This window comes from Crinia signifera, chromosome 8, assembly GCF_055691185.1.
Source record: "Crinia signifera chromosome 8, ASM5569118v1, whole genome shotgun sequence".
Taxonomy (NCBI): Eukaryota; Metazoa; Chordata; class Amphibia; order Anura; family Myobatrachidae; genus Crinia; species Crinia signifera.
The window spans coordinates 100,373,384-100,389,521 of NC_139224.1; the positions used below are offsets into that span (position 1 = coordinate 100,373,384).

A 16,138-nucleotide genomic window follows, 5' to 3' on the forward strand; every position below is an offset into this window, starting at 1 on the left:
TACTGCAAGGCCAAAAACAGTCACAAGCAAGGCAGTCCTAACAGCATACTAGGCCATGGCAAAACAAAGCACTGGGGCCCCTCACCACCAAAACCAATTGAAAGAAATCATAATATGCTCCTCCAGCAGTTCATCTCTCTACATGCTATTATTCAGCGAATGGCTGTCAGCACTTTGATTGCACTTTGATTGGGGGATAGCTCCAGTCATTCACCAATAGCATACTGAAAGCCATTCACTGTCTAGCTGCAGGCTGGGGAGCAGGTAGAGAATTCTTCCTGACCGCACTGATTGTGTGAACACTACTGACCCTAGCTCAAAGGCCCTTGGAATTCTGCAGTCCTGGGCACATTCAGTGGGCAGCAGGGGACAGGCATACGTGCAGGCGGGCATCATTAGTTGGCTCACAAAGCATCGACAAACCGCTGCTTTGAAAGTCAACCAGAATGAGAGTCATTGTATGCGGTTTAAATTTATACTCTCAAACTGCGGGATAGTGAAACTGTATCTTAAAATTGGTGCTTTGCAAACCGCAAAAAAGTGAGTGAAAGAAGACAAATCATGGCTAAATATAACAACATTATCTCAAATATCAAGGTGAAGTATAATTACATCTTGTTACTTGCTTAAACGGTACTAAGGTGTTTTCATAAATTGTAATACTTAATGATTAAACACTGTATCTGCATTGAATAATTAATGGAAAAACTTTATTTTTCAGCAAACATCAAAGAAATGTATTCACACAAATAGAGAACAAGTGTATTCAAATTTCATGCAGACTTTGTTTTTCTGTTTTATAGAGCCGTCCCATGTAGTTTGCTTTTATTATTAACTTAAAATCCTATTTAGTCTTTTAATAGCAGAATGATCAAAAATAAAAAATAAAAACTGTTGTTGTCTACTTTATATATGCTAACATATTCATCTGAAAATTTGGAATATTTGTTAAATAATCACATAAACATATACATTCCTTGGAATTACTTAATACATCTTATTTTGTGAAAATAAACTAATTTACAATGATGGTTATTTTTTTTAATAAATGATTTTCAGATTGTAAAGTATCAACTACATCATAGCTATTTTGCATATTCAAATGAATGTGCCTTTATTGATTTATTTATTGTTTCTTACAACAGAATATAACACACTAATGATAAATATTGCTACATGGGACTGGCCCTTAAAAGGAAAATATTAGAAAAAAAATTAACAGATATCGTGGATAAATCACATTTTTTCAGAATACATATTTGCAAGCATGTTATAAAGAATTTTCTTTTACATTTATATCAACAAATTTTTTTGTGCTTTTATTCAGGCAAATCATTAATAAAGTTTGCATTCAAAACTGTATAGGATTCATTAATGCCAGGTTGCTCAATTGTGTATATACATATTTTATGGTGTTCTAAATGAGTCTATGAATCTTGAAAATGAAACTGATAAATTGAAAAGTGTTATGCCTGTCTGAGTAGGGCACAACATTATAATCGTTATCAGCCAACTATACATTTGAGGAAAAAAAAAAGAAAAGAGCAATTCTCAACATTCAAAAAATGACAGAGTTTTCGTTTTTGTTTATATATATATGTATTGTTTTTTTTTATTATTTTTGGCTAATTTTGTCTTTGTCTTCACTGCAGTAGGTTTTCCGATCAAACTTTTCCCCTTCTTTAAATACTTTAGGGAATTTTCAAACGCCGGGTTGTATGGCTGTTAAACCCCGAACATTGTTCTCCCTGAAAAAAATCATAGCAAAAATGTATTAAACTACAGAGCAACCTGGCACTAACGGGGTAAGCAATTTTATTTAATTATTATTTGAATATGTCTTAGACTCCTATTAAAAATGGAACTAAACCCAAAATTTTAAAAATTACCTATTTTTTTTTAATCAAAATATCTGTTAATATATGTAAGTGAAATATGGGTAAAATATACTGACTTACATCAGTATTTGCTGACTGGCAGCTGCCATGAGTATTTCTCTCAAAGTTGTAAGCATCTTACTGTGCTTAATGAAATGAAGAAAATAACAATAGAGCTTTTTACTTGAACATTTCTTGGTGCCATATGTGCTATAAGTAAACATGGAAAAGAAGAATTAAAGGCTACATTAGCATACACAGTGCAGTTTGTTTGAACATACTTTCAGAGAAACATGGCAGCATACAGTAAACAACTTCAGAATTATTTTATAACTAAACATTGCAGTTCTGTAATTTTAATAAGACAATCTCCACTTTGGGTTTAGTTCATCTGAAAGGTATATCAGAATGACTGGGTATAAAAAAGAAAATATATGTATTCTGATTAAGCGTTAAATTATCAAGTCATTGGCTAAAGTAACAATTTTCAAGCATCTTCTGTAGCCTCCAAAAAAGGTCACTAATAAAGTATCTTTCATTCTCAATAATTTCTAATTTTGTGCATAACTACTTTCATTGTGAGATCATTTAAAACACATGTATCCCATAGCTGCAATCCTCTAACATTAACTTCTTAAAATCATCAGCTTTTCTTTTTATCTCTCAAAAAGTTTAGGTTATCACAAAACCTTATGCAACACATTTTTCTTAAATTAATTTGAAGCACATTTTTGTTACATGAGACTTATATTTCCATACCTTTATTGGTGTCCAGTTTTGACTATGTCAAATGGTTATTAGGGTTAGAGTATATTCTGTGTGATAGATCTGAAATGCCTGCCAAAAAGGACACTTTTTTGCCAGTAACATCAGTAATTTTCCCACGAGGTGTGCAAAAAGAATTAGTGATGTTAGTCTATCTTATTTTACCCAGAACATCATGGTGACACATTGCAAAGAATTTAACCTCATTCTTAATGTAAATCTAAAAACACCAGGTTGTGTATTGTGAAAGCAAATATTGTGTAAATATAAATTGATAGGTGTTCTAATTACATTTTAGCTGTTTTAAAAATGTTCTGAATTCAAAGAGCAAAGTGCAATAGGAAATATACATTAAAGTCCACTGAATGCAAATAGTTTATTCACATAATTTTAATCAGATTTCACAAAGGTTTGGTCCATAAATATTCAAAGGGAAAAGTTCTATACAATGCATTTTTTTATAAACAAAAAAATAAAATAAAACATGGACATTTGTTCTCTACCACATACTATACTGAAATACGAAGATGTATATATAAGGTCATTCAATTTCTATCCAACTGACCAGCTGAATGTAAACTCTCTCTCTCAAAACTAATTATTGAAAAGACTGACTTTATATTTTTTTTTAACTCAGAAATAAGAAATAACCATACAAAACTATTGAATTGTCAAAAGGGAATTCAAACAGTTTAACAAACAACACAAATTCATCCTGATTTTCACAAAGTACTTGAAAGTACAGTAAGGCACTTATAAAACTGAGATTCAACCCCAATAAAGAAGTTTAATTCATCTTTATAAAGGCAGGATATATAGACTGGGTTAAAAATGGTGTCTGGAAAAAAAACACAAATATGTATATACAGAATTATGCTAATATATTGATGATATATTATATAGAGATTGCCATCTTTCATTTGTAAATTTTTTTGATGCACAAAGATCAGTAAGCCACTGATGCAGTCAGATGAAGGTAGTCTATGTAAGTTACATTATGTAAAATATTGATTTCATTATGTTTACTATTGTACAGACTAGGTGTAAATGGACAATCATTACATTTTGAATACTGGATGTGGCCAATCATATTTAGTGCTTGAAAGTTACATTTCAATAACAGTGTATAATAACATAACATAATTTATCAAATAATGATTTAAGGGTTACTATAGCTCTTCATAAGTATGGATTTATCAATATATTTTTTCCACTGGAGAAAAGATACTTTCACTTTCAAACACTATTACTGCAAGAACCCTGAGCAATATGAATCAATTTTCAGAGAAGCCTTCTAATGCAAATTAATCTATATTTAGCCATAATAATTGGAGAGTTTAAAGAAAAGAGAAAGACTTTGAGTTTCAAATTTTGAAAAATGCAAGTTGTAAGGAATCACTTATGAAATTCAATATGGGAGTAACAGAAAAGTGTAGTTTCTTCATTAAATTGAAATACAGATGTAAATTAAGGAAAAAGAATAACAGAAAAATGTAGTTAATGTCACTACTAATTAAAAAGAATAAATACCAAAGAATTTTGACTTCTAAGATTTTGGAATTCTATGATTTTGAATATATTTACCATAATTTGATTGTTCCCGAATGTGAGAAAAAAGCACTATGCACAGCAATCATATTACAAATTTAAAATGGCCACCTCACATTATTAAGTATTCACAATATGGTGTTCATCCTCTTGTCCAACATTGACTTCTAGTAATGATTCAAAAAGGTTTGCGTTTCATAATGATAAATTGTTTACAGCATTATTATTATAGTGCAGCACGTTATTTGATAGGATTTTTTTGTTAACCCCTAAACATAAAACACTAATTTAATGTGCAAAAGCGTTATTCTGTCCAGCAAAACATGGATTAAGAGAATGGTACACAATCATTAATTGAATAAAAAAATAACATTCATGGATGTCAAAGGCATGTGCCTTAAATTCAGTATGTTAGATAATGGCAATGGATTATTTAGATCCATGGATTTAATCTCCTTGCTTTATGTGTACAATTATACTATATTTTTTATTGCATCCTGGATGAAATAGAATTTTTAAATAGCACCATTTTTAGAGAAAATGGGGATGTCATGTGGAAGATCATCAGATTATCCTTTATAGAGATGTGATTACTAATCTTGGAGAAAAAAAAAGCAATGAGCTAGTGAATACCAGTTTTTTGCATTACTTCAGTATCTTCAAGACTTTTGCAATAAGGTATTTAAATTTTAATTTAAAACAAATAATAAAATGTTTTTTTTTTTTTTTTATTGAAATGTGATTTGACAATACTTCATAGTTTTTGATTTAAAAAATCCCAAGCTTCAGAAATTCAATCAATTTTCACTTCAAATATTTATTGACATGGTGCTTTCAATGTGTAATTGTAATTAATTCACAAGATACAATAAAAATAACAGGATATTGTTTTTTTTATCTTACCCACATCTAATATGGAAACATTAATAAATGACCATTTGCACATTACATATTTTATACAAAAGTAACAAAAATATTATATATTAGAAATACTTAATGTTTGTCTGGTACAATCTGATTATTAATAAATTCAAAGAAAATCAATGAAAAAAGCTTACTTTTCACAAAACAGCTTTCTCATAAATCATATTTTGCTTATTTCCATCTAACCTGCAAAAATAGATACTAAAACATGATTTAAGTGTAATTTTCTGGATATGTACAATCAAGATTGTTTCTTACAATTAAATATGTCTTTTTTTAATAAAATATCAACTTTTCTAGTTGTTTTTAAATATTTGGAAATGTTTTCTCCAAAATATGATAAATTAATTAATATCCACAGGTAGCACTTATAGAGTAAAAAGTAATAATTACATTACTTTTGATGAGCAGCAATGTAAATAAAGTAAAATAAAGTATGGATTACATCAGAAAATATATATATGATTATAATTCCACTGCCAAGTTAAGTACTTTGACATTTGGAATGACTGAATTAGCCATTTCCAAAACTCAATAAATTAGTTTGCTTGGACACAATTTAATTTGCAGACAACAGAGACTGCAGTGCACCATAAGAGCTTTAATAATAATAAAAAAGTATGAAAACCTATAGTGTTTGGATGTCTTGTCTGGTAATTATTAGTATTTACTTGTAAGGCCACTAGACAAAAAATGCAAGTTGATAAAGTACTTAATATTAAACTGTGAACATTCACAAATATACATAAAAATTATTCCCCACCTGGACAAAGAGTTTTTTTTTCACCAATAACAATAATACATTTTTTTTATTTACCAAATTGTAAAAGAAATGTAGAATCTGGGGGAATATTTTCCATATTTTTTCTTTGCATCATTTTTATAAATTATCTCCAATATGTTTAGTTTGTTTGTCCCTATAGATGTCTGCAATTTTGGAAAATGTGTTGCTTCCTGTCACATCTGTAAACAGAGGTTCTGAAATCCAATTGAGACTGCACAAAAAAAAGATATTCCCTTGCAATCAAGGCTTTATTCAAATATTGTATAGCTCTTGCAAGTTACTGGATCTCCTATAATATATTGTTGAATGTTGCAAGTACATTTTTCATATACCAACATTTTCATTTTAAATTTGGTAGTATTTTTTAACAGGTGAACCTTTTTTTGTTGAAATCAGCAAATTTAGTTACAGTAGAAGTTAACCATGCTTGCAATCTTTCCATCCATCCAACACAGAACTAGATCTACAAAGAAAGATTAAATGGCAAATCCCAAAATGGAATTCTGTATTAAAATGATTGCACAGGTAATTGGGATATTGATGCTTAGCACTATACTATTCTTGATATTTTGGTATAAACTTTAATGCAGGATTGTGTATGAATCTATGTTGTGTTAATTTACCCAATCTGGTTGTAGCATCATATGCAACTTATACTAGTGTAATGTTATGAACTTTACTTTATTTATAGCCACATGTACAGTACTTGTAAACTTCCATCCGTGGACATACTGTAAATGTAAACCACATTTGTTGGTTGGATCTACTGAAATGATAGTCTGACATCTTAGAGAGCTGCTTACCATTACTCTTAGTCCAAGGAGTTGCCATTTAACATTTATCTACTGACCTAGTCTTGTGGAGATTTCCTGTTTTTTTTGTTTTTTGATTTTCATTGCAAGCAAGTTTTCTCTAAATTTGGGGCATCTAGAAGTCCATCCAGTACTTGTTTCCTAGCACAGCCACAATCGCGTCCATCGTGTACCTTAAAGTTAAGGTACACGATGGACGCGATGGACCCGATTTCCTTTGAAATCAGGTCCATTTTGCCGGCAAAGGCAAAATCGGGGGCATCGCGTCGGTCGCGTGCATTAACATGGCCCCCGACACGACCAACGCGATGGACGCGATTTGGCCATAGGCTTCAATGTTAAAATATTTTTAACATTGAAATCGGGAGCATCGCGTCGGTCTTGTGCCATTATAATGGCACAAGATGAGATGGACTTGATTAAGTCCATTTTACATAGGAAACAATGTTAAATTTGCCAATATGACCCATTTCACATTGTATATGGCCCCGTCATGGTTAAAAAGTTAGGCAACCCCATTGTGAGCGGCACCCCATGATTGATGCCAACCCGAAGCGTGGCGAGAGGCGGCGGTGCGCGTCCTCCGACCTTTTCATACCCCTACTATCCACGTCGGCGTGGAGTTGAGAATATAAAGTGTGGCGAGCGCAGCGAGCCACCAAGTCCGAAGCGTGGCGAGCACAGCGAGCCCCGCAAGGGGACGCGTATACCTGTGAAGTTATACGCATCCGCTCGCCACGCTTCGGGCTCGGTGGCTCGCTGCGCTCGCCACACTTTATATTCTCAACTCCACGCCGACGTGGATAGTAGGGGTATGAAAAGGTCGGAGGACGCGCACCGCCGCCCCACGCGGGCTCGCTGCGCTCGCCACGCTTCGGGTTGGCGTCAATCATGGGGTGCCGTTGAGGGGGTAAAATTGGGGGTCTGGGGAATACTTTATATTGAATCCAATGTAAAATAGGGTCCCAGGGGCCCTATTCACATTTGATTCAATGTAAAAATTGGGTCGATCACGCCGGTCGCATCGCATGCGATTTGGTCGCATGCGATGCGACCGACGCGATTTTTCCGAAACTATCACCCCGATACAAATCGGTGTGGCCATGCTAGGAAAGAAGTACCGTCCATCCATTGCTAAATCTAATCTTGTATTTGAAAACTTATTGTTTAAAAAAAACATTTGAACCATCTTTTTATTTTTGTGTAACCAGTAAAGTCTTTGGACCCCATCACTTCAGCTGTGGTCATTTTGTAAACTTAAGAAACAGCACTTTTATAATGGTGTAGACAGAATGTATTTATTCTGCTCTGGCACCATATAACTGCTCCTGGCTCAATTAATGCAGTAATGAACAATTTACATTTTTTAGTGCTTCATTTTATATTGTCCTTATGAAAAATCAAACAAGAAAATTGATATCAGATAACAGATTTTTTTTTACTTGTATAAATTTATTGGTATGAAAATCTAGAAATTTCAAATGCACAAATGTTGACAATTTGCCAACTTTTAGCCAATTAATTTTCTTGGCTAAATTTCAAAATGCTGTATAAACAATCAAAGTTGGCAGTGATAATTCATAAGATTGTTTTTTCTTTTAATCTACTAATACCTACAATCTGGGTGGTTTAGGTATAGAATCTCCCAACACTTCTTCCAAGAAGCCAACATTCACAAAGGGAATTGCAAATTTTTGTTTAGCAACTTTATGACATCTTTGAGTCCCTCAGCATTTTGAACATTCAGAACATTTACTTTTTCAATTCACTGAAAACCTTGTAAATGTCATCTTGAAGATATTGCTGTGTCAAATGGAAATACTGTCATTTAATTCCATGCTTTTTCTGACTTTTTCATTATTATTTTTATTTTTTTGAGGTGATGGAAATAAGTAGAATATAATTTCTTAGAGGCACTTATAAGCATGTGTACATTTAAATCTTACCTCAGATTTATTGATTGTGACTGAAAAATAAAATGATTAACAATTTGTGTTTTCTTAGCTTCTCTGATTCTGTTCTTTGCCTGTTGGTAACCAACAGGCAGAACAGCAGCAAGAGAAAATGGCTACTCTGCATTTAAAAAATGTGGATGGGCACATTGGTACAGGCTGAAAAGAAGAAGAAACAGAGGACAGGCATGTATTTCCATTGAAGACAATATATTAAAATGACATAAGATAGTGTTAGGAACTTTTGAATCAGTGAAACCCCAAGAAATGTTTTAAGTGCTGTAATTTATTTGGAATTAGTCAGACTGTTCCAAAATAACTGTTTTAAATAAAATGACAGTGACAGTGATAATTGGGCAGTCATAGTGATAAAGCCAAAATTAACCTGTCAATGAAGATCACAGTGAAGAAAAAGAAATTGGTGCAGTGGATAAGAGGACGGTCTCAGTTAACCTCTATAGAGGAACACTACATAACTGCACCAGGTTCCAGCACTGAATTAAGACTGATATATTTCATGAATGAATCATTGACAATATAGTGCACAATGAAATATAAAAGATTGCCCACGTCCTGCACATTTCTTTCCTTTGCCCTACAGAACATCCATCCATGTGCCACTGTGATGATTACTGTATACATTGTTCAGGCGACAAAGATAGCACACAACAAATGCTTTTATGTTGTGATAAATTCACTGAGTTGCTGTTGAATGCATCCTTTTTCTTTTAAAACGTTCTGTACGTTCATTTCAAAAAGAGGGTAAAAAAATGCACAGTATTGTAACGGAAAAAAAGAAGAGACAGCAGAAGAAGAGTCTTAGTATGTGTTAAAAAAGATTGGTGAGGGTCGTTTGAGTAGGGCTTCCAGACTCATGGGTGTCCATGTTTGGGGTTACGGAACCCCCGACATTGAGGGAGGGGCTGGTGAGGTCTGATAATGTTGAAGCGGCACCGGTTGGTGTTAATGAAGCACTGTCCGCAGATGCTGGAGCGCTGAGAGAGGGACCTTCAACCTTATCGCCTCCCCCATTCTCCTGACGTAAAAGATTCCTTCTGAATTTCGCCCGTGCATTTTGAAACCAAACCTGCAAACCAATCCCAGGGCATTCCTTTTACCGATTATTTATGTTTTACCCAGATTATTAACTGGGTGTGCTTTTTTATTTAATTAAAAGACTTTTATGTTACACAAAATAATAACTACAAGGTTCAACCCTTCTACAATAAAAATCACATTCAAGAGACTTGACACATGAGCATTTATTTTCTAATGCTTTGAAAAACACTGGTTTGCCTTTTGTGCCCTATTTAAAAGATAAGATAAGTTGCTGTGACTGTAATTATTTTGGTTGCTATCCAATCTAAGGAAAATGGCTACAGAGGAATGAGGTTGATTTCATTGCATTAGTTCCACAACCTCCATTCAGCAAGTGGAGTAATGTTACATTGAGCGATAACTCAGCTCTTCAAATGAGTAACAGGATTCAAATTTAAAGTTGCCTCTAACATAAGGCAAACATCCCATTATAAGGCCATTCAATGGAAAGTAATGAATGAGTATATCTAATGTTTATATAATACAGTGGCTAAGGAAAAGATTCGAAATATACTGCTATTGTATGACACTGTTTTCATTTAGTTACAAGACACATTAATAATGCTCCCTAAGTCTAAATATAATTCTCTTTTTGCTTGCACTTTATTACTATGCATATTCATATATAAGGAGTTTTTCTAACTAAAACGGTCATCAAGCTAGCATCAGTCCTGACACATTCAATAAAAGAAGGGGAAATTATTTATATCAGGGTATTATACTATATGTTTTTTATATTAAAAAGAGAAACAGATGCTCACCTGGAGGACCCTTTTGGTTAATCCTGTTTTTTGAGCCAATTGCTTCAAATCCTTTGCATCTGGATTATGGTTTATGGCAAAATACGACTTCATGGTGCGGAGCTGGTGATGCTTGAAGGAGGTACGCATACGTTTTGTTTTCTGAGACTGAGGATATGACTGGTCTCTGTCCAAATCTGTATCATTCTCATTGCAACCTGCAAAGAAAGTCAGGGAACTGATGAAAATTTTTGTTTTTCTCCCCTCCCTTTCAGGTGCTAAAACAGTCTTTCAACCACAGTCATCAAGGCACACTACCAGATTTTAAGGCTAGCCATACTTCATCATAGTTGATATATAAACCCATTTCACACCACGTTGGTTATTGCCAGTCGATCCAGTTGAAGTGCAGTGTTAAAACAACGGGTGCCGGATTTCGGCCCGACAGTCCAGGACCCCCACGAGGGAGAATAGAACCTGTGGGGAGTGCAGTGAGCCACCAAGCCTGCAGAATGGTGAGCGCAGCTAAACCGCAAGGGGCTTCTTTACGCTCAGCCCCCTGTCGGAGTACAGGTGGTCGGGATTCCGATGTCTGTATACTGACCATCAGAATCCTGACTATCAGGCTGTCAATCCACACCCAAAAGCACCAAATCAACCTAGCACTCATAAAACTGGAATTTCAACTTGAGTTCAAAGAAGTGTCAAACACAGAACGCTGTTTTTATAATGGGTGACCCGGGTTCAGTGTGAAAAGAACCCGGGGTCATAAACCTGGGTCGGACTCAGGTTGCAACCGGAAAGCGGTATTAATTATGACCTCAGTTATTTTGCTTTAACCATGTGAGCTAAAGCGTGGATATCACAAAAACCTGGATTGTTTGTGTGCTTTGAGGACAAAGTTCAGGAAACTCTGGACTAAAATATATAGTATACCCAACTTTAAGATGAATACTGCAGAAGAACATAAGTTTAAATAAATCTAAATGGCAAATGGTAAACTATTTATTGCACTCATACAAAATTATTTTGCTTTTAAAGTAAATGTCTAACCAAATTCAGACTTACTTGTTTGACATAACTATTATTATAGCTCTTTTTACATAGGGTTCATTCTATTTTACATGGATTTATTTATATATTGCTCTTTCTCCAACAGGACTCAATTCAAGTTAGACCATGGCCAATTGGAGATTGCAATAGGTGCCTACCTGCAAGTTGCAATCTGTGCCTACCTGCATCTACTAGGAGGATAACCACCTCCACTAGCCATCTCAGGACAATAAGAGGAAGCAGAATATATCAAAACAAGCTGAAAATTCAGTGGGTACCCAACATTGTAGTAATGAGCACAGAGTTAACAAGCATGAAAGGGTTAACTTTCCCCCTGCCACACTGCCAAGGCTGCACAGCACATGGATCTCCTCACACAGTTTGGCACACAGCCACTGCATCTAACTGACAAGGCATGTGCAGGGACAGGGAGCGCAAGGGGACAAACAGCCTTCTGTCTGAAGCTGCTGCCACTTAAAGGAGATGGTTGCAGAACGCACATCTCCAACACCTCCCTTCACTCAAGACTGTCTCCAGTTAAATATATAATAACATGACATTTGAATATAATCACAGATGTATTTATTTAATTATTAACAGTTTCTTATATAGCGCACACATATTCCGCAGCGCTTTACAGAGAATATTTGAACATTCACATCAGCCCCTGCCCCAGTGGAGCTTACAATCTATATTCCCTACCACATGTACATGCACACACAGACAGTCAAGGGTTAATTTGTTGTGAGACAATTAAACTACCAGTATATTTTTGGATTGTGGGAGGAAACCGGAGTACCAAGAGGAAATCCACGCAAGTACGGGGAGAATATACAAACTCCGTACAGTTAGGGCCATAGTGGGAATCAAACCCATGACATTAGTGCTGAGAGGTAGTAATGCTAACCATTACACCATCTGTACTGCCCCATACCTGTAACTGAAAAACATAGGTTAGGAGAAGCAAACAGTGAAAACAAATCAACATTAAACACATTCAAGTCCACGGTCTTTAAGAAAGTATGTCGACAGTCTGTTTATCAACATTTCGGCAATGTTTTCTTCACTTGTAATCCACTGTTGTCTCCCAGGATCTATCACGAACTGGCTTGCCCGACTCACTTCATGTGCGATGTCGGGACGAGTCTCAATACTTGCGTAGATCAAACTATAAACTAGAAGTCTTGCATTTCCTCTATCTCCCCCTGGATATCTAGTGACATGTCTTCGGCCATTTCTGTACTTTTGTCAATGGGAGGTTTCACTGGTTTTGTATAAACTTCTTCCATCAATTCTCCATTTTGGAATGTAGAGTCCAAGTCGGACTGGTATAGCAGTAGATTATGTGGAGTGGCAATCTCAAATCTCAGGGTGCTGTATCTTTCGACTGGTGAATACATTTCTCCCAAATCGATTTCTGAACTTTGGGTACATCCCTTGGCAACATGGCAAGCTTTGTAATGGGCAATTGTCCCATCTGAATTAAACTTCCTGCAGAAGACCCACTTGTTCTTAATCATTTTACGGTGACTTGGCCTATAGTCCATGTACAAGTTCACTCAGTGCTGACAGCTCTGTATCTATTGCTGACTTCCACTCCAGTCCAATCACTGCTTGACTTTTCTTTTTGGATGTTTTGAGGTTCACACTAAGTTATATTTATTTATTTTATTATTTATTAGCAGTTTCTTATATAGCGCACACAGATTCCGCAGCACTTTACAGAGAATATTTGAACATTCACATCAGTCCCTGCACCAGTGGAGCTTACAATCTATATTCCCTAACACATGTACATGCACACACAGACATACTAGGGTTAATTTTTTGGGAGCCAATTAACCTACCAGTATATTTTTTGGATTGTGGGAGGAAACCGGAGTACCCGGTGGAAACCCACGCAAGTACGGGGAGAATATACAAACTCTGCACAGTTTGGGCCATGGTGGGTATTAAACCCAAGACCTCAGTGCTGTGATGCAGTAATGCTAACCATTACACCATCCGTACTGCCCCATATTTGCATACTCCTCACTATATCTCCTTAGATACAGCTCTGTATTTATTGCTGACTTCCACTCCAGTCCAATCACTGCTTGATTTTTCTTTTTGGATGTTTTGTGGTTCACAGTAAGTTATATTTGCATACTCCTCGCTATATCTCCTTTCCTCATGGAAACCCTGTTTGCCGATTTGCTTTCCACTCTGACATTCTCTGTTTCAGACACGATTTCTGTTGCCTGTGCATCCACCAATACATTATCTTCTTGCTCCACTGCTTTTGTTAGTGGCGCTATTTCTTGGAACACCACATCTCTGGACACAGAAGATGCTTGTTTTCTGTATCCTATAGTCTGTATCCTTTACTTTCTTTGCAATAGCCGAGCACTATGCATTGTATGGATTTTGGATCTAGTTTCCTTCTTTTGTCTTTCTGTATATGGCCAAAAGCTTTACTTCTGAAGACACGAAGATGACTGACAATGGGCTTTTTCCTGGACCAGGCTTTTTACCTTTAACAGCTACTGTAGATGCTCGATTCTTCAGGTAAACTGCAATAGATACTGCTTCTGCCCCAAATCTTTTCTCCAGGCCAGCATCACTTAACAATATTCGTGCTCCTTCAACAGTTGTGCAGTTTGCTCTCTCACTCACGCCATTCTGTTCCGTGTGTAGGTAATTATTAGTTGCTTTGTGCCACATTTTTTAAGGAATTTGGCTAATACTTTGCTGTCGTACTCTCCACCTTTGTCAGATTTTAGGATCTTTAACTTCAGACCCATCTGAGTATACACTAAGGTATTGTATTCTACAATTTTTCTGACTACTTCACTTTTTTCTTTAATGAAGTACACATGTGTCATTCTTGTGGCATCATCGATAAGAGTCATAAAGTATCTGTAGCCACTAATCGTTTCCTCTTCCATTGGACCACACATGTCGGTGTGCACTAGAGCTAATGGTGTCTCTGCTCTAATGACTGTCTTGGGAAATTGGTTGCGAGTTTGCTTGCCTTTTATGCAGCTTTCACACACAGGTCCTTCAGCGTTGCTCACGGTGATGCCTGTCACCTTTCCTTCATCAGATTTTGGATGTTGTCATATCCCAGATGACCTAAATGTTTGTGCCACAGCTCCATTGATTTGTCTTCATCAGAGGCCGTCATAGCTGAACACTTCTCTGTGTCCAGGTCATACAGTTGGTTGCATTGGGTTGCTGGAGCAATTACAGTCCCTCTTTTATTATGCACCATCTTCAAATTGGACTCTATAACCTTTTTCCTTCAATACGCTGACAGTGATGAGGTTACTTCCCAAATCTGTCACAAACAACACCTCTTGGATGTCTGAAACAACTTTTTCTGCTCTAATTCTTAAAAGTATTGTGATTGTCCCAACTTGTGATGCAGTAAAGACATTGAACTCATGGTGTTAATGAATTGAACCATTGTTGATTGCAGCTAAAATGCCTAGTAGTACCACTAGACACTACCCTAAAATTCTTTCTGAGGAAACACAAACCTGCCATAACCCACTAATCCTAGTAAACTACACAAGGATAAATCTGTCACCGTTGTGACTATACAAAATAGCATGGAAACATCTTGAGCATTAAAACTAACTAACAAATTAACTTATGCTACTAATCCATAGGCTATTTATTTTTGTACTGATGGCTGGGTACAAATTGTACTAAATTATCTGCCTTAGTGAATGTTGAAATGACTTTTTATTATTTCTTATCAGGTTGTCTTGCTGTATGTTTTTTATGATTGTGGCCACAAATTAACTTTATAGCTTATTATTAAAATTGTTTTTATTACGCTAATAAATTTTATTGTTATAATAGTATTCCCATCTTGCGCAGTTTTGTTTTTTCTACTGTTTTTTTTACCTAAATTAGGGCTTTTTGAGCTGCCCTACACAAAACAGCAGCATTATTTGGAATACCCAAGTATATGATTAGATAATTATTGTAAATTTTTAAATTAAGGGTCGCCAGAATTATTTAGCGCTGGACTTTTTGCTTTTTTGTTGTGACTTATCATTCCTGTAGCTTGCAGTAAGCAATTGGGGTTTTCTTGAGCGCTAGGGGCACGTGTGCTGTGTGGTACAGAATGCTGCCCTCTGGTATAGGGATGCCGCCCTAACAAAAGAGCTTACAAAGAAAAGTGAAGAAGTCTGCACAGAAGGCAGACTTGTAGCTGGAGTCTGTGAGGCTTAAAGCCTGTGCTGTTTATATGCTGTGAGGCTTATAGCCTGTGCTAGCTAGCGCTGTGGTGCTACATAGCAATTCCAAGGTGATGATTGACAGCTCCCCTGACGGGTATAGCTGCTGGAATCTCAGGAAGCGCTGTGCTTGTAATGGCGCAATCCTCCCTTACTGTCACAGAGTCACGACGTGGGATTCCCTTTACTCACAGGGTGCGCTGTCAGCTCTCCCCCTGTCACACTGCCAAGGCTGCACAGCGCGTGCATCTCCTCACACAGTTGCCACACAGCCAATGTGCGCAGTGTCTAACTGACAAGGTGCACAGGGACGGGGAGTGCAAGAGGACAAACAGCCTTCGTGCTGAAGTTGCTGC

The 16,138-nt window shown here is 36.0% G+C and overlaps 1 protein-coding gene across 7 annotated transcripts in view; it reads right to left on the bottom strand.

The window, feature by feature from the left end:
* Positions 1-688: 688 nt before the first annotated feature.
* The window catches only part of LHX9 (LIM homeobox 9), a 57,510-nt gene continuing 42,060 nt past the window's right edge, over positions 689-16,138 (bottom strand). For 2 of the 7 annotated variants that reach the window (XM_083156877.1, XM_083156876.1), the window contains exons 5-6: positions 10,522-10,718; positions 689-1,748 (exon numbers count right to left, since the gene is read on the bottom strand). In XM_083156877.1, the coding sequence (XP_083013003.1) occupies positions 1,692-1,748; positions 10,522-10,718 (254 nt within the window). In that variant the 3' untranslated portion in view covers positions 689-1,691. Of the gene's footprint in view, positions 1,749-1,958; positions 2,088-7,590; positions 9,750-10,521; positions 10,719-16,138 lie in introns of those variants that run through there. The other 5 variants (XM_083156872.1, XM_083156873.1, XR_014454427.1 and 2 more) reach the window with 4 other exon arrangements.